At 42.2% G+C, this 24,253-nt stretch overlaps 1 protein-coding gene across 1 annotated transcript in view; it reads right to left on the reverse strand.

Moving 5' to 3' along the window:
• Nucleotides 1-24,253, reverse strand: part of PPM1H (protein phosphatase, Mg2+/Mn2+ dependent 1H) — a 407,312-nt gene that overhangs the window by 208,731 nt on the left and 174,328 nt on the right. Inside the window, 1 exon segment of the mRNA XM_030216868.1 lies at nucleotides 12,575-12,737. Coding sequence (XP_030072728.1) covers nucleotides 12,575-12,737 — 163 coding nt within the window.

Raw genomic sequence — 24,253 nt, forward strand, 5'->3', positions numbered from 1 at the left:
TCTTTTTAATAGTGCCAAGTTTCATTAAGGATCTTTGGTGAAATTAATTTTAAACTGCTCTTAACAGCAGTCCGAGAATTGGGTTTATATAATCCACAGCTGTGGTTGTCTGAGTACAGAAGCAACTACCACATAACTCATCTAATACGTACAAAATGAAAACAGTCTGGCCCCTTCCCTGTCAATTCCTACTTTCACTGACTCACTCAAGCACAGGGCTTTGAATCTAAAAATTACCATGGGGCTCAATGTTTTATTTCGTCACATACACAGCCTCATCAAGCACTCAATTCCAGCACTAATTTCACAGTAATACTCCAAGAACAGAATTAAACACATATATTCTCAGCAAGTTTTCCTTCCCAACTGCCTTCCTTGGCAGTTTAGAATCGCTGTTGTGCAGGCTCATGAGCCCACAAGGCCCTGACAATGAGCCTGCAGCAGCTCTGCCTCTTTGTGCCCTAATCTCAATAAGCACCATTCATTAATCCCAGCACCCTTCCAGTACCTTGCCAGGCAGGGCCGTGCTAACCCGGTAAGCGAGGTAAGCATGGCAGGGGGGCGCTTCCCTCTGGGGGGCGCCGCCGCACCATGCTCACCTTGCTCGCCCTCCCCCAACATCCCTTTTCTTTTTTTTCTTTTTAAATTTACCTCCGTGGTGGCGGTTCCGGCAGCGCAGCGTCAGGGAAGGAGACGGCGCTCCCGACGTCTCTAGCCTTCCCTTCGCTGTGTTCCGCCTTCTTCTGACGTCAAGGATGACGTCAGAAGAAGGCAGAACACAGCGAAGGGAAGGCTAGAGACGTCGGGAGCGCCACCTCTTTCCCTGACACTGCGCTGCCGGAACCGCCGCCACGGAGGTAAATTTAAAAAGAAAAAAAAAAAGAAAAGGGATATTGGGGGAAGAGAAGAGGGTGGGCAGTTGAACAATGGGAGCGGGAGAGCAGGGGAGAAACCACAGCAAGGATGCGAAGGCGGGGGAGAAGAGGGTGGGCCAGGCTGGGACATGGGAGAGAGAGGAGCATGGATGCGAGGGGGGGTCATGGAAGGGAGAAAGGGGAATGGCTGGAAAAGGATGAATGGAGGGGGCAGGGGACAGAGGAGCATGGATGGGCATGGATTGGGAGGGCAGGGCTCAGGGAGAGAGGGGAATTGCTGGAAAGGGATGAATGGAGGGGCAGGGGACAGAGGAGCATGGATGGGCATGGATTGGGAGGGCAGGGCTCAGGGAGAGAGGGGAATTGCTGGAAAGGGATGAATGGAGGGGGCAGGGGACAGAGAAGCATGGATGGGCATGGATTGGGAGGGCAGGGCTCAGGGAGAGGGGAATTGCTGGAAAAGGATGAATGGAGGGAGCAGGGGACAGAGGAGCATGGATTGGGAGGGCAGGGCTCAGGGAGAGAGGGGAATTGCTGGAAAGGGATGAATGGAGGGGGCAGGGGACAGAGGAGCATGGATGGGCATGGATTGGGAGGGCAAGGCTCAGGGAGAGAGGGGAATTGCTGGATAGGGATGAATGGAGGGGACAGATGGGCATGGATGGATAGGGATTGCAGGGCAGGGCTCAGGGAGAGAGGGGAATTGCTGGATAGGGATGAATGGAGGGGGCAGGTGACAGAGGAGCATGGATGGGCATGGATTGGGAGGGCAGGGCTCAGGGAGAGAGGGGAATTGCTGGATAGGGATGAATGGAGGGGACAGATGGGCATGGATGGATATGGATTGCAGGACTCAGGGAGAGAGGGGAATTGCTGGAAAGGGATGAATGGAGGGGGCAGGGGACAGAGGAGCATGGATGGGCATGGATTGGGAGGGCAGGGCTCAGGGAGAGAGGGGAATTGCTGGAAAAGGATGAATGGAGGGGGCAGGGGACAGAGGAGCATGGATTGGGAGGGCAGGGCTCAGGGAGAGAGGAGAAATTGCTGGACATAGAGAGGAGGGAAGAGAGATGAAGGAGATGAAATGAGGGAAAAGGAAGAGAGGAGAAAAACTGCACATGGATGAAGAAAATAGGCAGAAGCTGAGGACCAGAAATGACGAAGAAAGGAGGAAAGGAAAGAAATAAATGGAAAGGAAGTCCTGGAAACGGAGTTAAGAGGACAGATAGCAGCAGAATCAGATACTGGGCCAGCATGATCAGAAAAAGAAAGTCACCAGACAACAAAGGTAGAAAAAAAAATCATTTTATTTTCATTTTAGTGTTTGGAATATGTCCACTTTGAGAATTTACATCTGCTATCTTATTTTGCAATGTATAGCAATTTGTTTCTAAGAATATTGCTGACAATTCCTGTCAGTGTGGCAAGTGGTGAGCGATCATTTTCATGGGGGGGGGGGGGGGCCCGCTGTCGCCAACTGATAGTCTGCAGGGGGGGGCGCCAACTGATAGGCTGCAGGGGGGCGCCAGAGACCCTAGGCACGGCCCTGTTGCCAGGGTCCTCTATTGTGGTCTCTGCTCCATCTTCTTTCCCCTATCCCTGCATGCTCTATACTACATAGCTCTGCCAACGGAGTCACTTCCTGCCTACTGATCCGGCCCCTGCCACACAGTGACACCATTCAGGATCTAGGCTCTCTAACTTCCCCAACTCGCACATGAGCAACTTGCTGCTTCACTCACAGAATTGACAAGTACTCAGTTCTGCTTTCTGCCTCATTCTCCAGCACTTCCTCCACAACAGGCCTATTTCTCTTCCAGTGCCCAGCAGACCTCCCACAGACCTACAGCTGCCACAACCCGCAACCCTAAGCACTTCTGGATCCACAGGACATTTGCTCTGCCCACCACTCGGCAGCCTGGAAGCCTTGGAGAATCAGCGGGCAGCTTCCAGCTCAGATCCCCACACTGAAGAATGGCCAGCAACCTTCATTGTTACAACAGGGCTACAAATCCCTGTGCTACACCAACCTGCCAGCAACGGAGCACCAACGTCCCACAAGCAACCATATCAGGACTGCCAAAGTCTCTCATCCCTTCAATCCTGGTTAATATTTTTAACTTAAATTTTAATGTCCCTTTACAATTGGTTAATCAGTTATAGGGAACAATTGGTTAATCAGTTATAGGGAACAATGGATGACTTCTTGCCCCAAGCCTTCCACTTCTGGCCTATAACCAGTGTTTTTTTTTTCTAGCTAAAAAGGTGGAGGTACTCAAATGGCCATCCTTTAGGGGTGGGGTAATCACTGAGTGACCTACCTCACAATACCCAGATCCCCTACAATCAGCTACAGAATCTTTTAAAAATACAGCAGTGTCGTGCAGAGCTTTGGCTCTTTCATTAATATTTGGGGACCATGAATCAATTTTAGCAGGCAACGGAAAAGGTGCTGGTAATCAGTACCCTTGAGTACCCCTTGAAAAAACGCCTTGTCTATAACCCTCTTACAGGATGTGGGTGGTGTAGACTCAGTGGACGACAAGATTTATTTGTGCTAGAAATCATCAACCTGCCAGAGGGTGATATTAAAGTCAGAGTCAGATAGTTTCAGTTTGTCCAGGCACCATTACTATCAATCATACTATTTGTTGACTGCCTTTGCCACAGTCTCTAGGTACTTCAGAAACAATTGTGTCTGATGGCTCTGCAAATAAAACTCCTGTCTCAAAGACTTGTGGCCCTTTATATATTATTATAAAATCATAGAAAATTATGTTAGACAAAAACCATATGGAGCCAAGATGGTGGGGGGGGGGGGGGGGGGGGGGAGGAGCCAAGATGGCAGCCTGACTCGTTTGGAGGAAGTTTGTGGAGCTCTGTTTTTCCTGTCTAAACTACTCTTTTCTGACTAAATGCCACGTACTAAGAGAAAAGGGATGGTAAAGGGTCAAATGCCGCTGACCAGAACGTCGTCCCCAATCCAACAAACTCTCCACCGATACACAAGTCTTCCAAAAGAAGCCAGTTTGTTGAGCCCTGCTGTTAGAGCCGACGGAGGAGCGTCGGCACTACTGGGGATTGAAAGATCTCTATCTCCTCCGGATCTTAATCCACCACCATGTCCTGCAGGGAACCTGAGAAGAAGGCCTAGTCGAATCGGAAGTCAGTATCGTCGAAGCCTTGAGCGGCTGTCATGTTCTCGAGGACCTTGGCATTCTGTCAGGCTTCTTCCCCGGGAACCCTGGGTACGTGAGTCCTTGGACCACGGCCGAGGAGCGGCAGTGGCAGGCAAGATCACCTTCGGAGCAGAGAAGAGACAAGGCTGGACTGGAACCTCGGACTGGAGTCCTGCACTGGAACACTTGGGACTGGAACGCACCGGACTGGAACACACTGGAGTAGGCTTCACCTACGCTTAGCTGCCTTTCCCCGAGGGTTGAGCCCTCAGGTTCGAGCAGCCGGTAGGGCTTACAGGAAAACCAGAACTGGAACCAGCAACAGGACCAACCGGAGTCAGGATCCAGCCGTGCTCCCAGGAACCTAGGCTAACGTGAGACAGGCAGGCAGGGAATGTCCGGGTTCAGGCAATAGTCCGAGACAGGTGGCTGGCAGAGAAGATCTGAGTACAGGCAATAGGCAGAGACAGGTGGCTGGCAGAGAATATCTGAGTATAGGCAATAGGCAGAGACAGGTGTGGTCAGGTTCAAAACAGGAGTCTCTGGACAGGCGGCTAGCAGAGCAGTAGATAGGTACAGGCAAGGGTCAGAACCAATAGCAAGACTAGGGCTGGAGCTCCAGTAACAAGGAGAACTGGCAAAGGAAAGACTAGGGCTGAAGCTCCAGAACCCAAGGAAACCCCACCGGGGAAAACCAGAGGCTAAACTCAGGAGACCGAGAAGCTGTACACAAGCTAACAAGCAGAGCAGTGCCCAAGCTAACTAGGCAAACACTAGGAACTAGAGAATGTAGCAGTGCACAGAGCACTCTAGCAAACCAGGGACCTTAAACGATGCAAAGGCAAAGGCTGCAGTCTCTAAGTGATTAATAAAGCCCTTCAACACCAGAGACACAGCTGCAGCAATCTCTAAGTAACTATGGAGGCTGTTCAGGCACAAACCACAGAGAAGGCAGAAAGCACAGTGAAACACAGAGAGGCTTTCCACACCCAGGTGTAGTGTAGTGAAGCAATTAGAGTCATGCTGGAAGCAGCCAGCACACAGAGAGAGAGAGAGAGAGAGAGCTAACCCAGGCAACACCCACAGGTGCAGTATAGTGAGGCAATTAGTGTCATGCTGCTGGATGCAGCCAGCACAGAGAGCCAGAGCTAGCTCAGAAAGGACAGACAGAAGAAACAGGAGCCAGCTAGGAAGTTGACCCCCAGGAACAAGGTAAGTCTGAGGGTGGTCACGGCCACAGACGTGACAGCGGCACTACCCAGGCTGCAGATGAAGTGATTGTGGAGCATAAAACTCCCTTGGTGCCAACTTTAGAAACTATTTGGGGAGTGATACAAGAATTATCTACAATAGTTACAAAAACTACCCGAGACACATCTCTTCTCGTAAGTAAAGTTGAAGCTTTAATTTTATCTACTGACAATGTAAAACAAGAATCGCTTAACCAAATTTCTCAATTGCAATCTGAGGTTTCAAACATAAGAACTACTACTGAACTTTTGGTTAAGGATAAACTTTTGACATCACGTAAAATAGAACAAATAGAAAATTTTAATAGACGGTTAAATTTGAGACTCCTGAATTTTCGGATGTCGGAAGGAATGAATGCGTCACATTTCTTCAAAAAATACTTAACAGAGATTCTCCGATTTCCCTCCGAGGCTATTCCTCCATTAAACAAAATTTATTACCTTTCTCAAATGCCTCGACCTGGAGTTGGACTCGAAATTCCAGAACGTCTGCCTTTAGAAAATGTTTCTGAATTAGGAGTTCATGATATTACTGCTTTACTAGATCAATCAATATCAGAAGTTAAATTACGACGAACCTTAATTGCATCATTCGTATTTGAGCAAGACTTAAATGCAGTATTAAAGCTGTATTTTAAGAATTCGACAAAGATTTTCTGTGGTTCTAGAATATGGATATATCCAGATATTACAAAGACAACACAAGATAGAAGGAAAAAAATTTCTCTTCCTGTCTCTTTGGCCCTATGTGTGGAACAGGGAGCATTTCTGAAAACGCTACCCTGGAGGATCTGAATTTTAGTTTTCTACCTAGGAGCCTAAATTTGGCTTCCAGAACCTGCCTCCTACATTTTCCTATGTCATTGTACCTAGATAGATGGCTCCTTCCCAACACTATCTAAAATCCTGTCTAGGTGACGCGTGAGGTCCGCCACATTCACACCAGGCAGGCAAGTGACTAGCAGGCATATTTTCAAAGCACTTAGCCTTCCAAAGTTCCATAGAAACCTATGGAACTTTGGAAGGCTAAGTGCTTTGAAAATGAGCCTGATTTAAGGCACTTGGAGCAACATTTTTTGGAAATGAAAAGAATAACCAAATAGACTCTAAGTTTGAATGATAAGTGATTAAGAATTTGAATAGGATGGAATATTCCGGCTAGACATTTTTCCTTTTTATTTTTTGTTATAATTAATGATCTCCTCATCTGTAATACTCCCCCTCTCACTATTTTTCCTCTTTATTTGTGGTCTAAGAAAGAGAGCATATATAATAACTTATGATGGATATTTTCTTATATTTTGATTTTCTCTGTATTGCAGCTTGCAAGTTAATCTTGTAATGTAAAAATAAATATTAATAAAAATAAAATAAAAAAAAAGACCATATGACCTATCCAGTCTGCTAATGCATGCCAAGTTCTATAATACCTTTCTCTCCATCTTCTGTGCTTTTCCCATGATTTCTTGAATTCAGCCAGTCCTAGTCTCCACAACCTCCACTGGGAGGCTGTTCTATTAATTCACCACCCTTTTAGTAAATAAATATGTCCTTAAATTACTTCTGAGTCTATCTCCTTTCACCTTCAGGCTATGACCCCTTTGTTCCAGAGTCTCCTGTGCCTTTATGGCAGGAGGTAAATATCTCCGTCACACCTCCTGTCTCTCACCTTTCTTCCAAAGGAAATTTATCGAGATTTTTAAAGTCAGTCCCCATATGCTCATATGAGGAAAAGCTAAAGAAGTGGGCTCTTGAGCTTGGAGAAAAAACAGCTGAGGGCGGATATGATAGCAGTCTATACAGTTCTGAGTGGATTAGAATGGAGAATCAATTGTTTAATGTTTCAAAAAGTACAAAGACTAGGAGACTTTTTATAAAGTTACATAGTAATACTTTTAAATCAATATTTTCCCACCCAACACATAGATAAGGTCTGGAACTTGTTGCTGGAGGATGTGATAAAAGCAGTTAGCTTAGCTGAGTTTAAAAAAGGTTTGGACGTGTTCCTTAAGGTAAAGTTTATAAACTTATCAAGGTAGATTTAGGAAAACCACTGCTTATCCCCCTGGAGTTAGTAGCATGGAATCTTGCTACTTCTTGGAATTATGATCTGGATTGGTCACTGCTGGAAACAGGATACTAGACTAGATGAACTTTTTGTCTGACCTAATAAAGCAATTTATATGTTCTTATGCAGACCACATTTTAGTAGCCGCCTGCTGGACTGACTCCATTTTGACAGTGGGGTTTCCAGAAATGTACACAGTACTCCAAATGAGGTCTCACCAGAGACTTTAACAGAAGCACTATTGTCTCCTTTTTTCTGCTGACCTCTCTCTATGGAGCTAAAGATCCTTCTGGCTTTTGTCATCACCTTTTCTATCTGTTTGAACGCTGTCAGATACAAGCACCCCCCTAAACATTTTGTATTTCAATCTTTCTATGTACTGTTGCCTCAGCACCACAGGGTGGTCAGCTTGCTTTGCTCTATAAATGCTTGGAATTAATAGAGGTCAGTGGGGTATGGTTTTAAAATGGTGTGTTTCTCTTAACAATCACATTTTGAAGTGACAACACCTATTTTATTTATTTACCGCCTTTTTGAAGGAATTCACCTATCTCAACATCTAAATGTCTTTCCTTAGAATGCAGAGTACCAATTTTGTTTAACATCTTTATGAGCCCCTTAATCACCATTATTCAAGATTCTGGAATAAATGCTCATTGTTACGCTGATGATATGCTTTTACTAGCAAAAGTTCCAGGCTTACCTCAAAATTGTTCAGATGCTGTTTCTGGATGGATCACTAAGCACAGATTAGTTTTGAACACTGCAAAAACTACAGCATCTTGGACTACAGGACATTTAGATCATCCTTCGCTAACTCCAATATTGTTTGGAAGGCCAATAACACTATTGGATATTTTTAAATATTTAGAAAATTTGATAAATTACTGGCTAATGTTTACAGAACATTTCTGCAGTAGTTAAAAAAAGGCTTCTTTGTACTTTATCAAATATGTTTATTAAAAAACTTTTTGGATGAAGCAGCCTTACACACTTTGATCCATGCTCTTTTAATATCTCGCTTGACAATGGAGATGTGATATATGCAGGTATATCTGAATTAAATATGAGAAGACTGCAAATATTGCAGAATGCTGCCATATGACTTTTGTGTAATGCATATAAGTTTGACCAAGTGACTTCCCTGTTCTTACAATATCATTGGCTCCCAATTCATTACAGGAGTAACTTTAAGTTAATAGTATTGGCTCATAAGGGTTACTATGAGCAGCCTTCTTTATATCTGGCTTCTATGGCTATTCCATATGTTCGAGGGAGGGCCTTAAGATCTTTGAATGACTATTGCTTGGTCATTTCTTCTGTTTCAAAGGCATGTTGGGAAATCATGTGTGATGCTTTTTTGGTTAGTATCTAGGTTATGGAATAGACTTTCTGCTTTAACATAAGCAGGACTTTGCTTGAAAAAATTTAAGAGATTGTTAAAGCCACATTTGTTTATTCAGGAATTTGGCATACAGGTTCCAGAAGTTTGAATGGGCTGGATGAAATTTTTCTGCAGGGATGTTGAATTTATATGTTTTGTTTTGGGGATTTTTTAGTCTCAAAGAGAATGGTAAGGTCTTTTCTATCTTACATGGAGTTCTTTTCATTATTTTATAATTTTATATATTATGTACACCACTTTGACCTGCTGAAGCCAAGCAATATAGCAAATTTTAATAAGCATAAATAATAAACAGAGGATGTGATGGGGGTGCATGGACCTCAATGATCAGTACAGGAAGATCATCCCCACATGCCAGTTTAGTTAACTCTAAGAGGCTAGGAGAATGTCTCTGATAGCAGGAACTGTTAGCATCAACTCTCTTGGTTTCTCTAACTCAAAACTATTTATTCATTCCAGGACTGCGTGTGGGACTCAGTGTCATGTCAGGAATATGAGACTCAATCAGGGTGGCATTACTCAGCCACTTCTGCTTGTACAGTCCTGTCTGGAGGTGTATGTTTGCATTCTTTGGCAAGAAAGAACAAGGAGTGCATAGGTATTGTGCATACATATACGGCAGTTGTTGGCTGGCACCTTCTAAGGCTACCCCAATCCTGGGAAAAAGGGTACCACCTATCTGCCCAACTCCTGAGGAAGGGGTCTACCCCACCCTTAGCAGCCAACAAGCAAAGTGACCATCTAAGACTAACAACCTTGTTTTGCGTTATTACTGATTTGATGTCTTTTCAATATCTAGGTCCTCCATGATCCAAAAGATGGCTTCTGGACCCATGATACCATAGAGATTTTTCTCCAGTCTGGTCAGCTATTAAGAACAAGGCCTGCTGCCTCCCATCTTGATCTGGTATCACCATACTCTGGCTATCTTATCCCTAATTCCATGCTTGTAGTCCTGGTATCAATGTTCACTTTATTTGATCGTCCTGAGTTTCCCTCCTAAGTCTTGATTTCTGCTACTACTGCTTTCCAAGTGCATGCCTTCTCAGCCAGGAACTTTCATGTTGCATCTTTACCAAAAAGGATAATGTAATTGTTTTGGAGAGTGTTCAAGGATCTTCTTGTTCCCTTCTCTGCTATATTATCCATAAATGTACCCTTGTCTCATCAGCACTGATGACTGGGTCCAATGACTCTAGAAAGGAAATATATCTTTCCATAAATAACACAGTTTGCAAGGTTAAACATCAGTTATATTATTCAGTATACATTTATTCAGTATACACAATAAAACTGGTGCTTTGCATGAATTTGCATGCTTTGTGTCTCATTATTACTTAGCTTGAATTGCTCTACCATTACATTGGTTATGGGTATATAACATAAGATTTTGCTGTTTAACATGTGTTACTTGGATAAATTCATATGCTATTCTTTTAGCGTATGTTAGTAACTACCCTCTTAAAACAGGTCACCATCAGCCAGACTATATGGATATCTTTAACAGGCGTATATCCCACTGAATATCAAATTCAATATGTTTTGCTTATGTTGGTTGCCTTCTTACAACAGCTGTTACACTAGTGGTTTTCATGGGACACAGCCTGTTAGGCAGATTTTCAGGATATCCCTCAATAAATATACAATGGAGACAGTGTAAACAATCTGTTTTATGCATATTCATTTTTAATACCCGTAAAACCTAATTGGTTGGGTGTGCCCTATGAATTGGATTGAGAACCACAGTATTACACCGAGACTGCTCTAACTTTCTAAATTTAAGGGGGTTTAAGAGGGCAGTTCCACTAAATATTCCATCTGACCACTACACCACTGTTCAATTAGTGCCAGAGCGGTTTGAGGATGGAGTCAAGGCGGATCTGGAAAGATAATACCGCACAAACAGCTGCCTTATCTTGCCCGGTTAGGTATGCAGAGACCAGCTTTGAATATTGGCCAGCACCTGCTTAACTTTGGGCCCACTGAGAACTTGGATATCCAATGCCAGTGCCCAGACATTGCCCGGCATTGAATACCTGGGTCTAATTCAGCCTGTGGCTGTTAGAGGCTTAAACCCACCAACTGCGGTGGGCTGAATATCGCCTGGTTAGTCATTTAAACAGTTTGGGGTGATATACACATGATTTATCCAGTTAACTTCCTTAATTAACTAGACATACTCAATTTTACATTTTCAGGACCACAGACTGGTTAAGTTTTGACCAGAGAACTCGTCTGGTCAAAAGTTAACCAGTTACAACAAGAAGGGATTGGAGGCATGACAGCTGCATGGTTATATTTTAAACAAAATTCAGCATTATCCAGATAAAGATAACCAGTTAAACCAGGCCACACGAATATCAGGACAGAGATAACATACCTGGATATCATTATGCGAAGGCCCTTAGCAGTATATCAAGTTTGTTGTTGATGTATTCAGCAGCGCTGACTTAACCAGTTACACCTTTAACCAGATAAGATGCCACAGAGTATCAGCCACTCCTATTCTTTGCGATCTCTTTCCTGCCATCTGCTTTAACTCCATTGGTTTTCTCCTTTTTATTAATATATATATATGCATTTTCTTTTAAGTGTGCATATGGCCTGTCCATATTTTCTAAACCACAGGCCTCGAAACAGGTTGGGCCATGCATGGATCTACCAATATTTTGCCCCACACTGCATTAGCAACTAGAGAGTTAGGGAGTGGACCAGAGATAGTAACATAGTAGATGACGGCAGATAAAGACCTGTACGGTCCATCCAGTCTGCCCAACAAGATAAACTCATTATACATGATACTTTATATGTATACCTGTCCTTGATTTGTCCTTGCCATTTTCAGGGCACAGATCATAGAAGTCTGATTGGTTTGTATGGCCTCTCCAGTTTCAAAGGTGTTCCACTGTCCCTCCTCTAAGCTATTCCCATCTGTGTATCCTTAGCCTACATGCTTCCATCAAGTTTTCCCCAGCAAGTAAATACTTGATTTGCTGAAATATGACTAATGTACTCTTCTGAAGTTTCTATTCACCCTTTGAATTTAGAGAATTTACATTACACAAAATTAAAGCATGTGGCAGCAAATAATCACAATGCCCATCTAGTCCACCTTTCCTCCCCTACTTAATGCAATAAGCTACCTGATCTACAGGGTTTTTTTTTAATTATTATTTCTAATACATTATTTTCAAACACAATCAGGCAAAAGATACACAACATTTAAAAAAAATGGAAAGGAAAGGGGACCTTTCACATAGGAAAAAATAAGTCATCTAGTCCACATCTCAGAAACCTGAATATACTAGCGTCTGAGAAAGAAATAACCCAACGTAATCAAACATAAAGGACCATGGGCAGGAAAAACAAAATATACTTTCTTTAAATTACCCAATGAATAACCCTTGAAGTATAGGTTTATCAGAAAGAAAAAGTTCTAAATGAGATGGATCTACAAAAATATACTTATTATTCCCATATGTAACCAAGCACTTACAGGGAAATTTCAAGAAAAAAGTTGTTCCTATAGTCAAGGAATTGCTTCCTACACTGATCTACAGTTTTAACCTCATTTTTTCACAATCAAGGGCTATCTTTGCGTATGCCATGCTTCCCTGAACTCAAATACAAGTAGTACCCCAACACTTTCTTCAGGAAGCTGCTCCATGCACACATTGCTGCTTCTACAAAGAAATACCATTTCCTGGTATTCCTGGGCCTCCTCCCATTCAGTCTCACAAAACATTGAGTTTTATAATTGCTAAAATGTCAGAGGATAGGATTAAAGTGTTGCTTACTGGGCTTTCCTTCACCTGCATTCCTTCTCCATTTGGCAGGGATGACCTCCTTTTTGTTGAGTTTTTGTTTGGTGTGCCATGGATACCAGGCTTTTTCTTCACAAATATCACTTCACAGCTTGCTTGGTCTTCATTATGTGTGCTCTTCCCTGCATTAATGACTCTAAAAATGAACAGCCAGGGGAATGAAATAAGTATAAACCAGTGTAAGCAGTCACAACAAGATGCCAATTAAATAACATTTAAGAGAGCAAGGATTTATTTCAGAGCTGGCTCACACCTTCTCAGTAGTAGTTGAAGGTGTGTTACATTCATACAGTAGAGTCTAAATAGTATCTGAGGCAAGCGAAGATTAATGGGGAGATCTAATTGTACGCAATAGGACTCTAGTCTATTAAGGCCATGTAATAGGTGTCTATTCTATAAAGGAACCAAGGCGCCTATGTTCCATTATAGAATACTAGCATAACCTGATATTGGCGCCTAAATGCGACAGGCATGCACGTAACTTTCAGTTCACCCTCCCCTCCAGCATTGAATATATAGGTTAGTGCGGCAACTCCCAAGGTAACAGGGCACCAGTTGATATTCGGAGTGGTGACCGGTTAACTCGGCAGATAAACTTAAGGCAGCATTTTTTTCTGTCCTTACTTTATCTGCTTACTTAGCCAATTAGTGAAAAAAAACCACGCTTAGCTCTATTCTATAAACCTCGCCTAAAGTTAGGTGTGGTTGGTTTATAGAATACTTGTAGCATCCACTCCCATGACTAAAATTTAGGTGCAACCATTTCCGTCAACTAAAGTCTGGTGTAAATGCCTGCGACTAACTTAGGCGTGGATCGGGCATATTCTATAACAGTGTGCGTAATGTTTAGGAATGCCCATGACCCTCCCACCACCACGCTCCCTTTTCAGATCCATGCAATAGAATTTACGTGCACCACTTTACACAATATGTTTAGAAAGTTGCGTGCGTAAATTCTAATTAGTGCCAATTAGTGCTGATAATAGCCAACCAGTAGTGCTGACTGGCTTGTTAAACAATTAAGTTGCTTGTACAATTTGGCTGCATGGCCAAATTGCACAAGCAACTTCAGTCACCATATATAGAATTTATGGGTAAATGGCTAAGTAGTGGTTATGCCCAAACTCGTCCCCGGACCACTCCTAACCTAGATAGTTAGGGAATGGCCAGTGAGAGCTAATATTCAGCGGCAATACCCGGTTAGGTGCTGCTGGACATTGGCAGCCGGCCAGCTCAGTGGGGTTTAATCAGACAGGAGTCTAAGGGACCCTTTCACTAAAGGGTTGCTGCGCGGCCACTCAGAACTACTGCTGGCCCAATGCAGGTGCCTGTGGTAGTTCCACCTCCAGCACACACCATTTCCGGCACTACCAGAAATATTTAAAAGATATTTCTGCAGGGGGTTACCCGGAGATAATCGGGCAGTGTGCAATGGATGGCAGCACGTGCTTCTCCCTGAAATGGCTGCAAGGCAAGTGTGAACTTACCGCACAGCCATTTTTTTTCCATCATTTTTTTTACCCACTGCGGTAAAAAGGGACTCCGTGCGCAGCAAAAACTCGCATTGCCACTAGCGCAGGGCCCCTTTTACCACAGTTTAGTAAAAGGGGCCCTAAGTGACTTGCCTAAGGTCATATGAAACATCAGCAGTTCTCATCTCACAATTCTAACCACCAAACACCTCCTGTACTCCAAGCTACTAAGGAGGCAATAAGAGTTAAAGCAAACTGTAATGGGTAATTTTAATCAGCAGGGTTTGCAGCAATAGTGAAAGCAAAGCCACCTGCTATTAATACCTAAAATTACATTACTTAGAATTGTGTGCCTGTTTCTCTGTGGTTAATTTGTCCACTGCAATATTCTTTCCCATTTCCAATGTCTCTGTGCCTCTGGGACACCTCAGTCTGTGAGCAAACATACTCATGCTATTGAACAATACGTAAATGTTTATTCACGGACACGTTGGGCAACATTCAAAGCCTCAATTTCCCACAGGTGAACTGCCTTTTCAGCCAGAGAAAGAGCTTTAAATGTTGTCCTCCCCAGAAGAGTATGATCTTTAGAAGTAGCAAGTTTAACAGTTTTACAACCTGCTACATTTGGGATGAAATCAGCTATGCAAATAGATTTCACATTATATATCCATGACAAATCAAGATGAGTTCTGGGGTCAGTTAAAAAAAAAAAACCCTCAAAGGTCCATGTTCAAAGGGTTTAGGCGTCTAACTCTCAATCTAAATCGGTCTCTTTGGAAGGTTCAAAGAAGAGCAATCAAAATGGTAAAGGGGATGGAACTCCTCTCATAGGAGGAAAGGCTAAAGACCTTAGGGCTCTTCAGCTTGGAAAAGAGATGGCTGAAGTGGGATAGAATTCAGGTCTACAAAATCCTGTGTGGTGTAGAATGGAAAGTGAATCAATTTTTCACTTTTTCAAAAAGTACAAAGACCAGGTAAAACTCAATGAAATTTCATGGAAATACTTTTAAAACAAATAGGAGGAAATATTTTTTCACTCAAAGAATAGTTAAGCTCTGGAACTCCTTGTCTGAGGATGTGGTAATGGCGGTTAGTGTACATGGGTTTCAAATAGGTTTGGACAAGTTCCTGGAGGAAAAGTCCATAGTCTGTTACTGAGATGAACATGGAGGAAGTCACTGCTTGCTCCGGGATTGGTAGCATGGAATGTTGCTACTAATTGGATTTCTAACAGGTACTTGTGACCTGGATTGGCCACTGTTAGAAACAGGATACTGGGCTAGATAGACCATTGGTCTGACCCAGTATGGTTAGTCTTATGTTCTTATGTGATTAGGGCTAAGCATCGCTATTTAGAAGCCTACTACTAGGATCTTACATTTAGGTGACTAAAAAGGGGGCAAAAATAGGGGCAGAGGTATAAAGGTTAGATACTTAGAGGTAATTAATCAAAACTAGGTGCATAGGTGCAAACTCTCTAGGTGCTTTTTAACTATGATCATAATCAAAGCAAAAGTACACAGGTACTTTTGTTTTCAACATTGCCAAAGGAAAACATTACCTGCACACATTCCCCCAGATTCTATATATGGCGCCCAGATTTGGGCACCCAAATTTGGGCACGCTGCCAACATGCACGTGCATTTTAATTGGCTAACAAGAAATAAATGGATACTAACAGCCAATTACTGATGCTAATTGGCACCGACTGGGATTTGTGGCTGTGCAATATTCTATAACGCTGGGTGCCCAAATCCCATAGCACACAACTGAACAGGGAGTGTGGCCATTGGAGGGGCATGGGCATGTCAGGGGCCCAAAAACTTCTGCGTGTTGTTACTGGGTGCCAGCATTTACAACAGGGTTCAGCAGACGTAAGTCTGGCGCCCAAAGATAGGGTGCAGGAATCAGTGCTAAGTGTGATTCTATAAAGGCTTAGTGACGATCTTTTTCAATGCCCATTTCTGAGCATCATTTATAGAATCTGGCTCTTTGCACCTGCTTTCTCTGCAGGTAATTTATTGACACAAGATACTGCAGGTAGTGGATTAGTCACCAAAAATATTTCCCTTAATTTAGGAACCTAAAAGCTTAAATTAAACTGAGGCCCACAATTCATTTGCGTAGACTTATAGTTGGTGTCAAAATCCCTATTTACTAAAGTGCCATAAGCAGTTAACATGGAAATTAACACACATTAACACTTAGGAGGTATTTTACTAAAGCTTAGCTCGAATTATCTGCAGCAGGGCCCATAGGAATAAAATGGGCCCTGCTGCAGATAACTCGAGCTAAGCTTTAGTAAAAGACCCCCTTAGTACAGCTTGACTGCGTTTACTAATTGCTGCAATGACTGTCAAATATACCATGAGCTCAGGAATGTATGGGACCTCCATCTTACAGCTAATAGTTAACACAGAGCTAGATAAGAAGCATTAACTGATAACATGGCAAGTAATGCAGAGGTGCGATTTAAGTGAGTCCAAACATCAATTGAAAACAATGTGCCTCCTACATGAGGCATAATCAAAACTGGATGGAAGTAATAACAGAATCCTCACTTTAGTCTTGTCTTAACTTAGGCATCGCTTTTACTAAAGTGTGGTAAAATGTGGCCTCAGCGTGCCCTTACATGGGTTTTTCCCGCACACTAAGGCCATTTTTACTGCAGCAGTAAAATGGCTGATTTTCCCTTTTTTTGTATTAATTAACGTGTGCTTTTTAGCTGGCCTGCAGACTCGGTGACCTGATCGGACACCAAGCGGGGAACTCTGCTGAAGATCGCTGGGATCTGTCGAAGATCGCGATCACAGCAGCCCACGATTCACGAGGAGGTGGAATATCTCCTCACGAAAAGAATTACATCCCAAGAGAGCACTGAGCGAGAGTCGTCGGAGCAAACGGGACCGAGCGCAGACCGCCGGGAATAACCACGAGTCCGAGACCGAGAACCAGGTCACAAGGAGACTACGGTCAGAGCGACCTTGTCACAAACGAAGAGGTGGGAAACCCCCTCTCAAAGGATCGCACTCCTGGGAGGCGTGGAGTGAGGGCACCTGGAGAGAAACCCAGAGATTGAAATCGCGACCGATCCTGCTGGAATCCGCAAACGAGGCCTCTCCCACAAGATCACCACCCGGCCGCTAGATGACTCGAACTGCGACGGCCGACTGAGACGCGGCCCCGAATCAACACCCAGACCCCATCCTGCCATTCGATCACAGAGAGGAGGGAGAGGAGAGCGGCTGGGGACCGACGATCGAAACAAGCCCAAGACCGCCCAACGAAGGCCCACCACGAGGCTATGCTCCTACGACCTGGGCCCAGCACACTGGAGAGACCTCCGAAATCTCGTTGTGCCAGGAAGACAGAAACGACAGGGGAATCAGCCGCCGAACGTACAGAGTAGCAGTAAGAGGAAAAAGACAATACACCAAGCAAGCACACACCAGAGTATCGGACTGCAAGTCATCCAAGCACATCGGAAGTACCAGGGGACCAGATTACAGGAAAGCAGTTGGTGGAATGCAGCTCCAGACCTCTCTGCCTGTACAGGTTAACTCTTAGTTTGCTTGTTGAAACACTATAGCAAATACTTTAGCAAAAACCTCTCTGCCCGCACAGGTTAACTCCTAGATTGCTTGTTGAAACACTATAGCAAAACTCTTAGATTGCTTGTTGAAACACTATAGCAAAAACTTTTGTGATAAACTCGTTAACTCTTTGTTTGCTTGTTGAAACGCTATAGCAAAAGGTCTTGTGATAAATCCCATGCATAGACACTCAAATCAAACTACTACTCTGTTTATGAAAATATTGTAGTAAGAGACCCTAAGAACCGGGCCAACTTAAATGTTTCAGCCGCACTGCTACTCTCAAATGCACCTCAAAGTTTTCCGATTGCTTTGCTTTCAATGCCTTGCCTATAAATGCCTATAGTGCCTTGCATTATAAATGACCTACCTCTCACTTAAATGTTTAATGCCAATTTAAATGCTCTAATTGCCTTGTTACCTTTAAACACATGCTAAAACCTTTCAAATTGCTTTGCTTCCAAACGTTCTTAAATGCCTACTTTTATATGCTATTTTTAAATACTTTATAATTAACCTGTCAGACATCTAATAATTCCATAAGGAAACACAAACTGCTACTACCTGCAATCTAAATTTAAATACACATCACAGACCTCAGTACAACAACCAACATGAATACCAACAAACTGATTATGATAATCTACTTCCTCCCCATTATACATTATGCATGGACCATTCCTAACACAAACACCAATTTGCCTACTACACACGCATCTTACAGACAATTCATGCATAACCCACCAGAACAAAAGAACAACAATCAACTAAAAGGAAAAAATAATATATATGGTAATAACCAACAGAAAGGGAAGAAAGGAAATAACAAAACTAAATACCAGGAAAACAGGCAACTAATAAAAATTAAAACATCAACGTCCCGATTTGAACCTTACCACTCAATCCTAATAGGATACGTAAATGGCAGATCAGCAGTAACCAAAACAGAGACCATAACAGCCTGGATCACTGCTGACAACCTTGACTTCCTATTTATCACTGAAACCTGGGTCCACAACCTTCAAGATCCTATAATCCTAGAATTATGCCCACCAGGATACAAAATTACACACTGGACAAGAAACGGGAAAAGAGGAGGAGGAATAGCCATAATATACAAAGCTGAGTTCAACATCATAAACACAGCTGAATCCATACTGCCACAACTCGAAATTGCCTCCATAAAAATCAGCCACCCAAATCTGCAGGAACACCTTAACGCAGTTATACTCTACAGACCACCAGGCAACTGGTGAGATAGCCAAACACACTTTATGGACTTTATCTCAAACACCTGTATCTCTTCCTCTAACCTCATAATAATAGGAGATATTAACCTACACCTGGAAGATCTCACCACAACAAGCACCCGAGACTTCAAAGAGTTCCTACAATTATAGGATCTACAAGGTCCAAACACGCAACCAACACACAAAAAAGGGCACACATTAGACATCATAACACACAAATTTGATCATGACGCAAACTTTATATTAACTAACACTAAATGGTCACCTATACTGTGGTCAGACCATTACAAAGCACATATCACCCTCCAATGGAGAATGAAAGACATACCTAGCAAACAACCACCAAGAACTTACACCACAAGAGGAAAAATAGATCCGGTTATACTCTGGCAACAGATCTACACTGACGGATGGACAATAAAGACAGACACAATCCAATTCCTCTCAAAATGGGATAATAGATGTAAATTAATATTAGACAACATTGCTCCAATCCAAACCAGAACATCGCACAGAAAGAACTCAATACCATGGTTCAACGAAGAACTGAAAAAACTCAAAACACAAGTCAGGAAACTAGAACGTGCATGGAATAAAAAGAAAGACGATCCCGCTCTTAACGCTTGGAAGCAACTCCGAAGGAAATACAAATATACCATAAGACAAACCAAAAGACAATACTACAAAACTGAAGTCGGACCAAATTACAAAGACACACACAAACTCTTCCAACTTGTGAATAAATTATTAGATAACACTCCAGTCACTAACAACAACAAAGACATACCAGAAGCTGACGATCTGGCGAAATACTTTAAGGAGAAAATCATACAACTGCGACTCAAAATACCTGTCAGCCCAATCGAATACACTACACTCCTAGAGTGCCTAGAACCAGACCCCGGAGTTTACCCAGCAGACAGGATCTGGACTGAATTTACTACACTACCAGAAGACCTTGTTTCACAAACACTTAAAAAATTCGCCAAATCTCACATTAGACATCATAACACACAAATTTGATCATGACACAAACTTTATATTAACTAACACTAAATGGTCTCAATACTACATGATTCTCAGTCAGGATTTCGCTCTAATCACAGTACTGAAACCGTACTAGTTACGCTCCTGACCAAATTCAAACAATTGATAGCAAATGGCAACAACATACTACTGTTACAATTCGACATGTCAAGCGCATTTGACATGGTCGACCATGGAATCTTATTACACATCCTCGAATACTTCGGACTTGGAGGCAACGTTCTAAATTGGTTTAAGGGATTCCTAACCACTTGCTCATATCAAGTGACATCAAATTCGACTACATCAGCTACATGGACACCTGAATGCGGAGTTCCACAGGGATCTCCCCTCTCACCAACCATATTCAACCTAATGATGACACCTTTGGCTAAACTACTATCGAATCAGAATCTAAACCCATATATATATGCTGATGATGTAACGATTTATATTCCACTCAAACAAGATCTAAGAGAAATCTCTCATGAAATCAACCAAAGCCTACATATCATGAACTCCTGGGCAGATGCATTTAAACTGAAACTCAACGCAGAAAAAAAACAATGCCTAGTACTCACCTCGCAATACAAGACGAATGAATTCACCACCATCAACACACCTAAACTAAGTCTACCAATTTTGGATACCCTAAAAATTCTTGGAGTCACCATCGACCGACACCTAACACTTGAGAATCACACAAAAAACATAACTAAAAAGATGTTTCATTCAATGTGGAAACTAAAAAGAATCAGACCATTTTTTCCACGGAATGTCTTCCGCAACCTGGTACAATCATTGGTACTTAGTCATCTGGACTATTGTAACTCACTTTACGATGGCTGCAAAGAGCAAATACTTAAAAAAACTCCAGACAGCCCAGAACACGGCAGCCAGACTAATATTCGGCAAACCAAAATACAAAAGCACAAAACCCCTACGTGAAAAACTGCACTGGCTCCCACTCAAAGAACGTATCACATTCAAACTTTGTACCCTAGTCCATAAAATCATCCATGGTGACGCCCCAGCATATATGTCAGACCTAAAAGAACTACCACCCAGAAACGCAAAAAAATCTTCTCGCACATTCCTTAACCTTCATCCTCCCAAGTGCAAAGGCTTGAAATACAAATCAATGCATGCATCAACCTTTTCGTATACAAGCACACAGCTCTGGAACGCGCTGCCACGCAACCTGAAAACGGTCTATGAATTGACCAACTTCTGCAAACTACTGAAAACTTATCTCTTTGGGAAAATATATCATAAAGATTAACACGTATAACTGCACTCTCTCTAATATATCCAGAAATGTTCTTTAATGTCTTTTGCTTTAAAAATATCATGTATTTCATGTATCTCTAATATATCCAGAAATGTTCTTTTATGTCTTTTGCTTTAAAACCATCATGTACTTCACCACCATGTAACCCAAAACCCTCTGTAAAACCAATTGTATGTTCTCTTCTACCTCCAGCATCCATGAAGAATTGTAAGTCACATTGAGCCTGCAAAGAGGTGGGATAATATGGGATACAAATGCAATAAATAAATAATATCCATATGTTGACATTAGCACGAATGCACTTACCAACACCTATTTTGTAGGCAGTATGTGCTCATGTGGTAATCCTGCGCTAACTAGTTAGCACGTGGTAATGTAGATGCATTAACTAACACATGAATGCCCACTCTCCACTCCCTAAGCCCCCTCCAAGAACAAAATATTAAAAAATTCATAGCATGCATATTAGCCTGTGCCAATTTGGTTTTTCCTGCAGGATGCCTGAGCGCGTCCCCTGGTAGACCATTTCAAGCTGTAGTAAGTGTGCGGTAGCACTTACTGCAGCTTAGTAAGACTATCCATACTGGGTCAGACCAATGGACCATCTAGCCCAGTGTCCTGCTTCCAACAGAGGCCAATCCAGGTCACAAGTACCTGGCAGAAACCCAATTAGTAGCAACATTCCACACTGCCAATCTCAGAGCAAGCAGTGACTTCCCCAGTCTATCTACTACTACTACTACTACTACTTAACTCAATAGAAGACTATGGACTTTTCCTCCAGGAACTTGTCCATACCTTTTTAAAATCCAGATTTGCTAACCACTGTTACCACATCCTCAGGCAATGAGTTCCAGAGCTTAACTATTCGTTGAATGGAAAAATATTTCCTCCTATTTCTTTTTTAAAGTATTTCCATGTAACTTCATTGAGTGTCTCCTAGTCTTTGTACTTTTTGAAAGAGTAAAAAATTGATTCTCTTTTACCCATTCTACGCCACTCAGGATTTTGTAGACCTTAATCATATCACCCTCAGTCACCTCTTTTCCAAGCAGAAAGCTCTAATTTCTTTAGCCTTTCCTCATATGAAAGGATTTCTATCCCCTTTACCATTTTGGTTGATCTTCTTTGAACCTTTTCTAACTCCATTATACCTTTCATGAGATACAGTGACCAGAATTAAATGCAATACTCAAGGTGAGGTCGCACCATGGAGTGTGATACAAAAACATTATAGTATTTTTGGTCGTACATATCATCCCTTCCGTAATAATTCCTAGCATCCCATTTGTTTTTTTGGCCACCGCACACTGGGCAGACGATTTCAGCATATTTTCTACAATGACACCTAGATCTTTTTCTTTGATGCTGACTCCCAAGGTGGACCTAATATCACATAACTATGATTTGGATTATTCTTTCCAATGTGAATCAATTTGCAACTGTCTACATTAAATTTCATCTGCCATCTGGATGCCCAGTCTTCTGGTTTCCTAAGATCTTCCTGCAATTTTTCACAATCCGCTTGTGTTTTGACAACTTTGAATAGTTTTGTCATCTCACTTGTCATTCCAATTTCCATATCATTTATAAATATGTTATAGTCCCAGTACAGATCCCTGCTGCACTCCACTATTCACCCTCCTCCATTGAGAAAAAGGCCATTTAACCTACCCTCGGTTTTCTGTCCAATAATCAATTCCTAATCCACAACAGAACACTGCCTCCTATCTTATGACGCTTTAATTTTCTCAGGAGTCTCTCATTAAATACTTATATTGTTTTCATTATGAGTTGCTTAGGAATGTAATAATGCACAGAATAGAAACATCTTTTAAACATATAAAGACTCTCTGGAACTGTGTCTCTAGAAACAATGTTTTAAAAAGTTAAAAGTAGAAACAGGAATCAATGCACTTGAAAAATATGAAAAGAAATGAAGTTAAATAAGTCTCCCATAATCTGCAATTCAGATCATGCTTGGCAACTTTACTGTCTGAGCATTAACTGTGTAAGAAATACTGGGCACGCCCCCTGCAGTTAGAATACTAGCATAACCTGGTATCAAATTACCTAACTTGTATGTGCCCACAGTTACACCAGTCACAGAACTGGTATAAATGCAGACGCTTAAATGTGACAGGAACACATGTAAGTTACAGGAGTGATTCTCAAACCTGTCCTGGGGAACCACCAGTTAGTTTAACTTTCAGGCTATCCCTAATGAATATGCATGAAAGATCTGCACATCATGGAGGTGGCAGGCATGCAAAACTGTCTCATGCATATTCTCTAATGAAGAGACTAATGAAATCTGCTGTAGAATATTCAAAGCACCAACCGAAACAGAGCAGGAAGGATTTTTGCCAGCAGAGAAAACACCAGAAGTTGTAAAGCATTAAAACTTTCTCCCCTCTTTGAAGTGGAATGTTTGTCAGAGGAGAAGCAGCAGGATAATAATACCAGAACAATAACAGCAGGTCTTGGAGAGGCAGTGATTGAGGTCAGTGACACTGCCACTGAATTTCTAGTGCTCTTTAAGGATTATAGCCTAAATGGACAATCAACTGTAGATAAGGACATTATGGCTGGAGAATCAGAGAGGGTAGGGTTGATTTAAAGGGTATACTACTACACTGGGCAAATTTGAACTCAGCTCAGGCATCTGGTGGGTTTGTTTTAAATGTATGACTTTTGTAAGACTTTCTATTAAAGTTAATAAAGGTATTTTTGTGAATAACTTATAGTTGATGTACAATAATCTAAGACATAATTATGCATATTCATTAGGGATATCCTGAAAATCTGGCTGGCTGGTGGTCCCCCAGGACAGGCTTAAGAACCACTGACTTACATTATTCTCTGAATTACACAGATAAGTGGTAGCCCCGCCTGTGTATAAGCCCCCTTGCATTTACATGTTATGTAAGTTACATGTGCCATTACAAACAGAGCTTACCTGCTTTGCTGGCACTTTCACAGGTACATGTACACTTATGGGCATAAGTGCTACTATT

Source organism: Microcaecilia unicolor, chromosome 10, assembly GCF_901765095.1.
Source record: "Microcaecilia unicolor chromosome 10, aMicUni1.1, whole genome shotgun sequence".
Classification (NCBI taxonomy): Eukaryota; Metazoa; Chordata; class Amphibia; order Gymnophiona; family Siphonopidae; genus Microcaecilia; species Microcaecilia unicolor.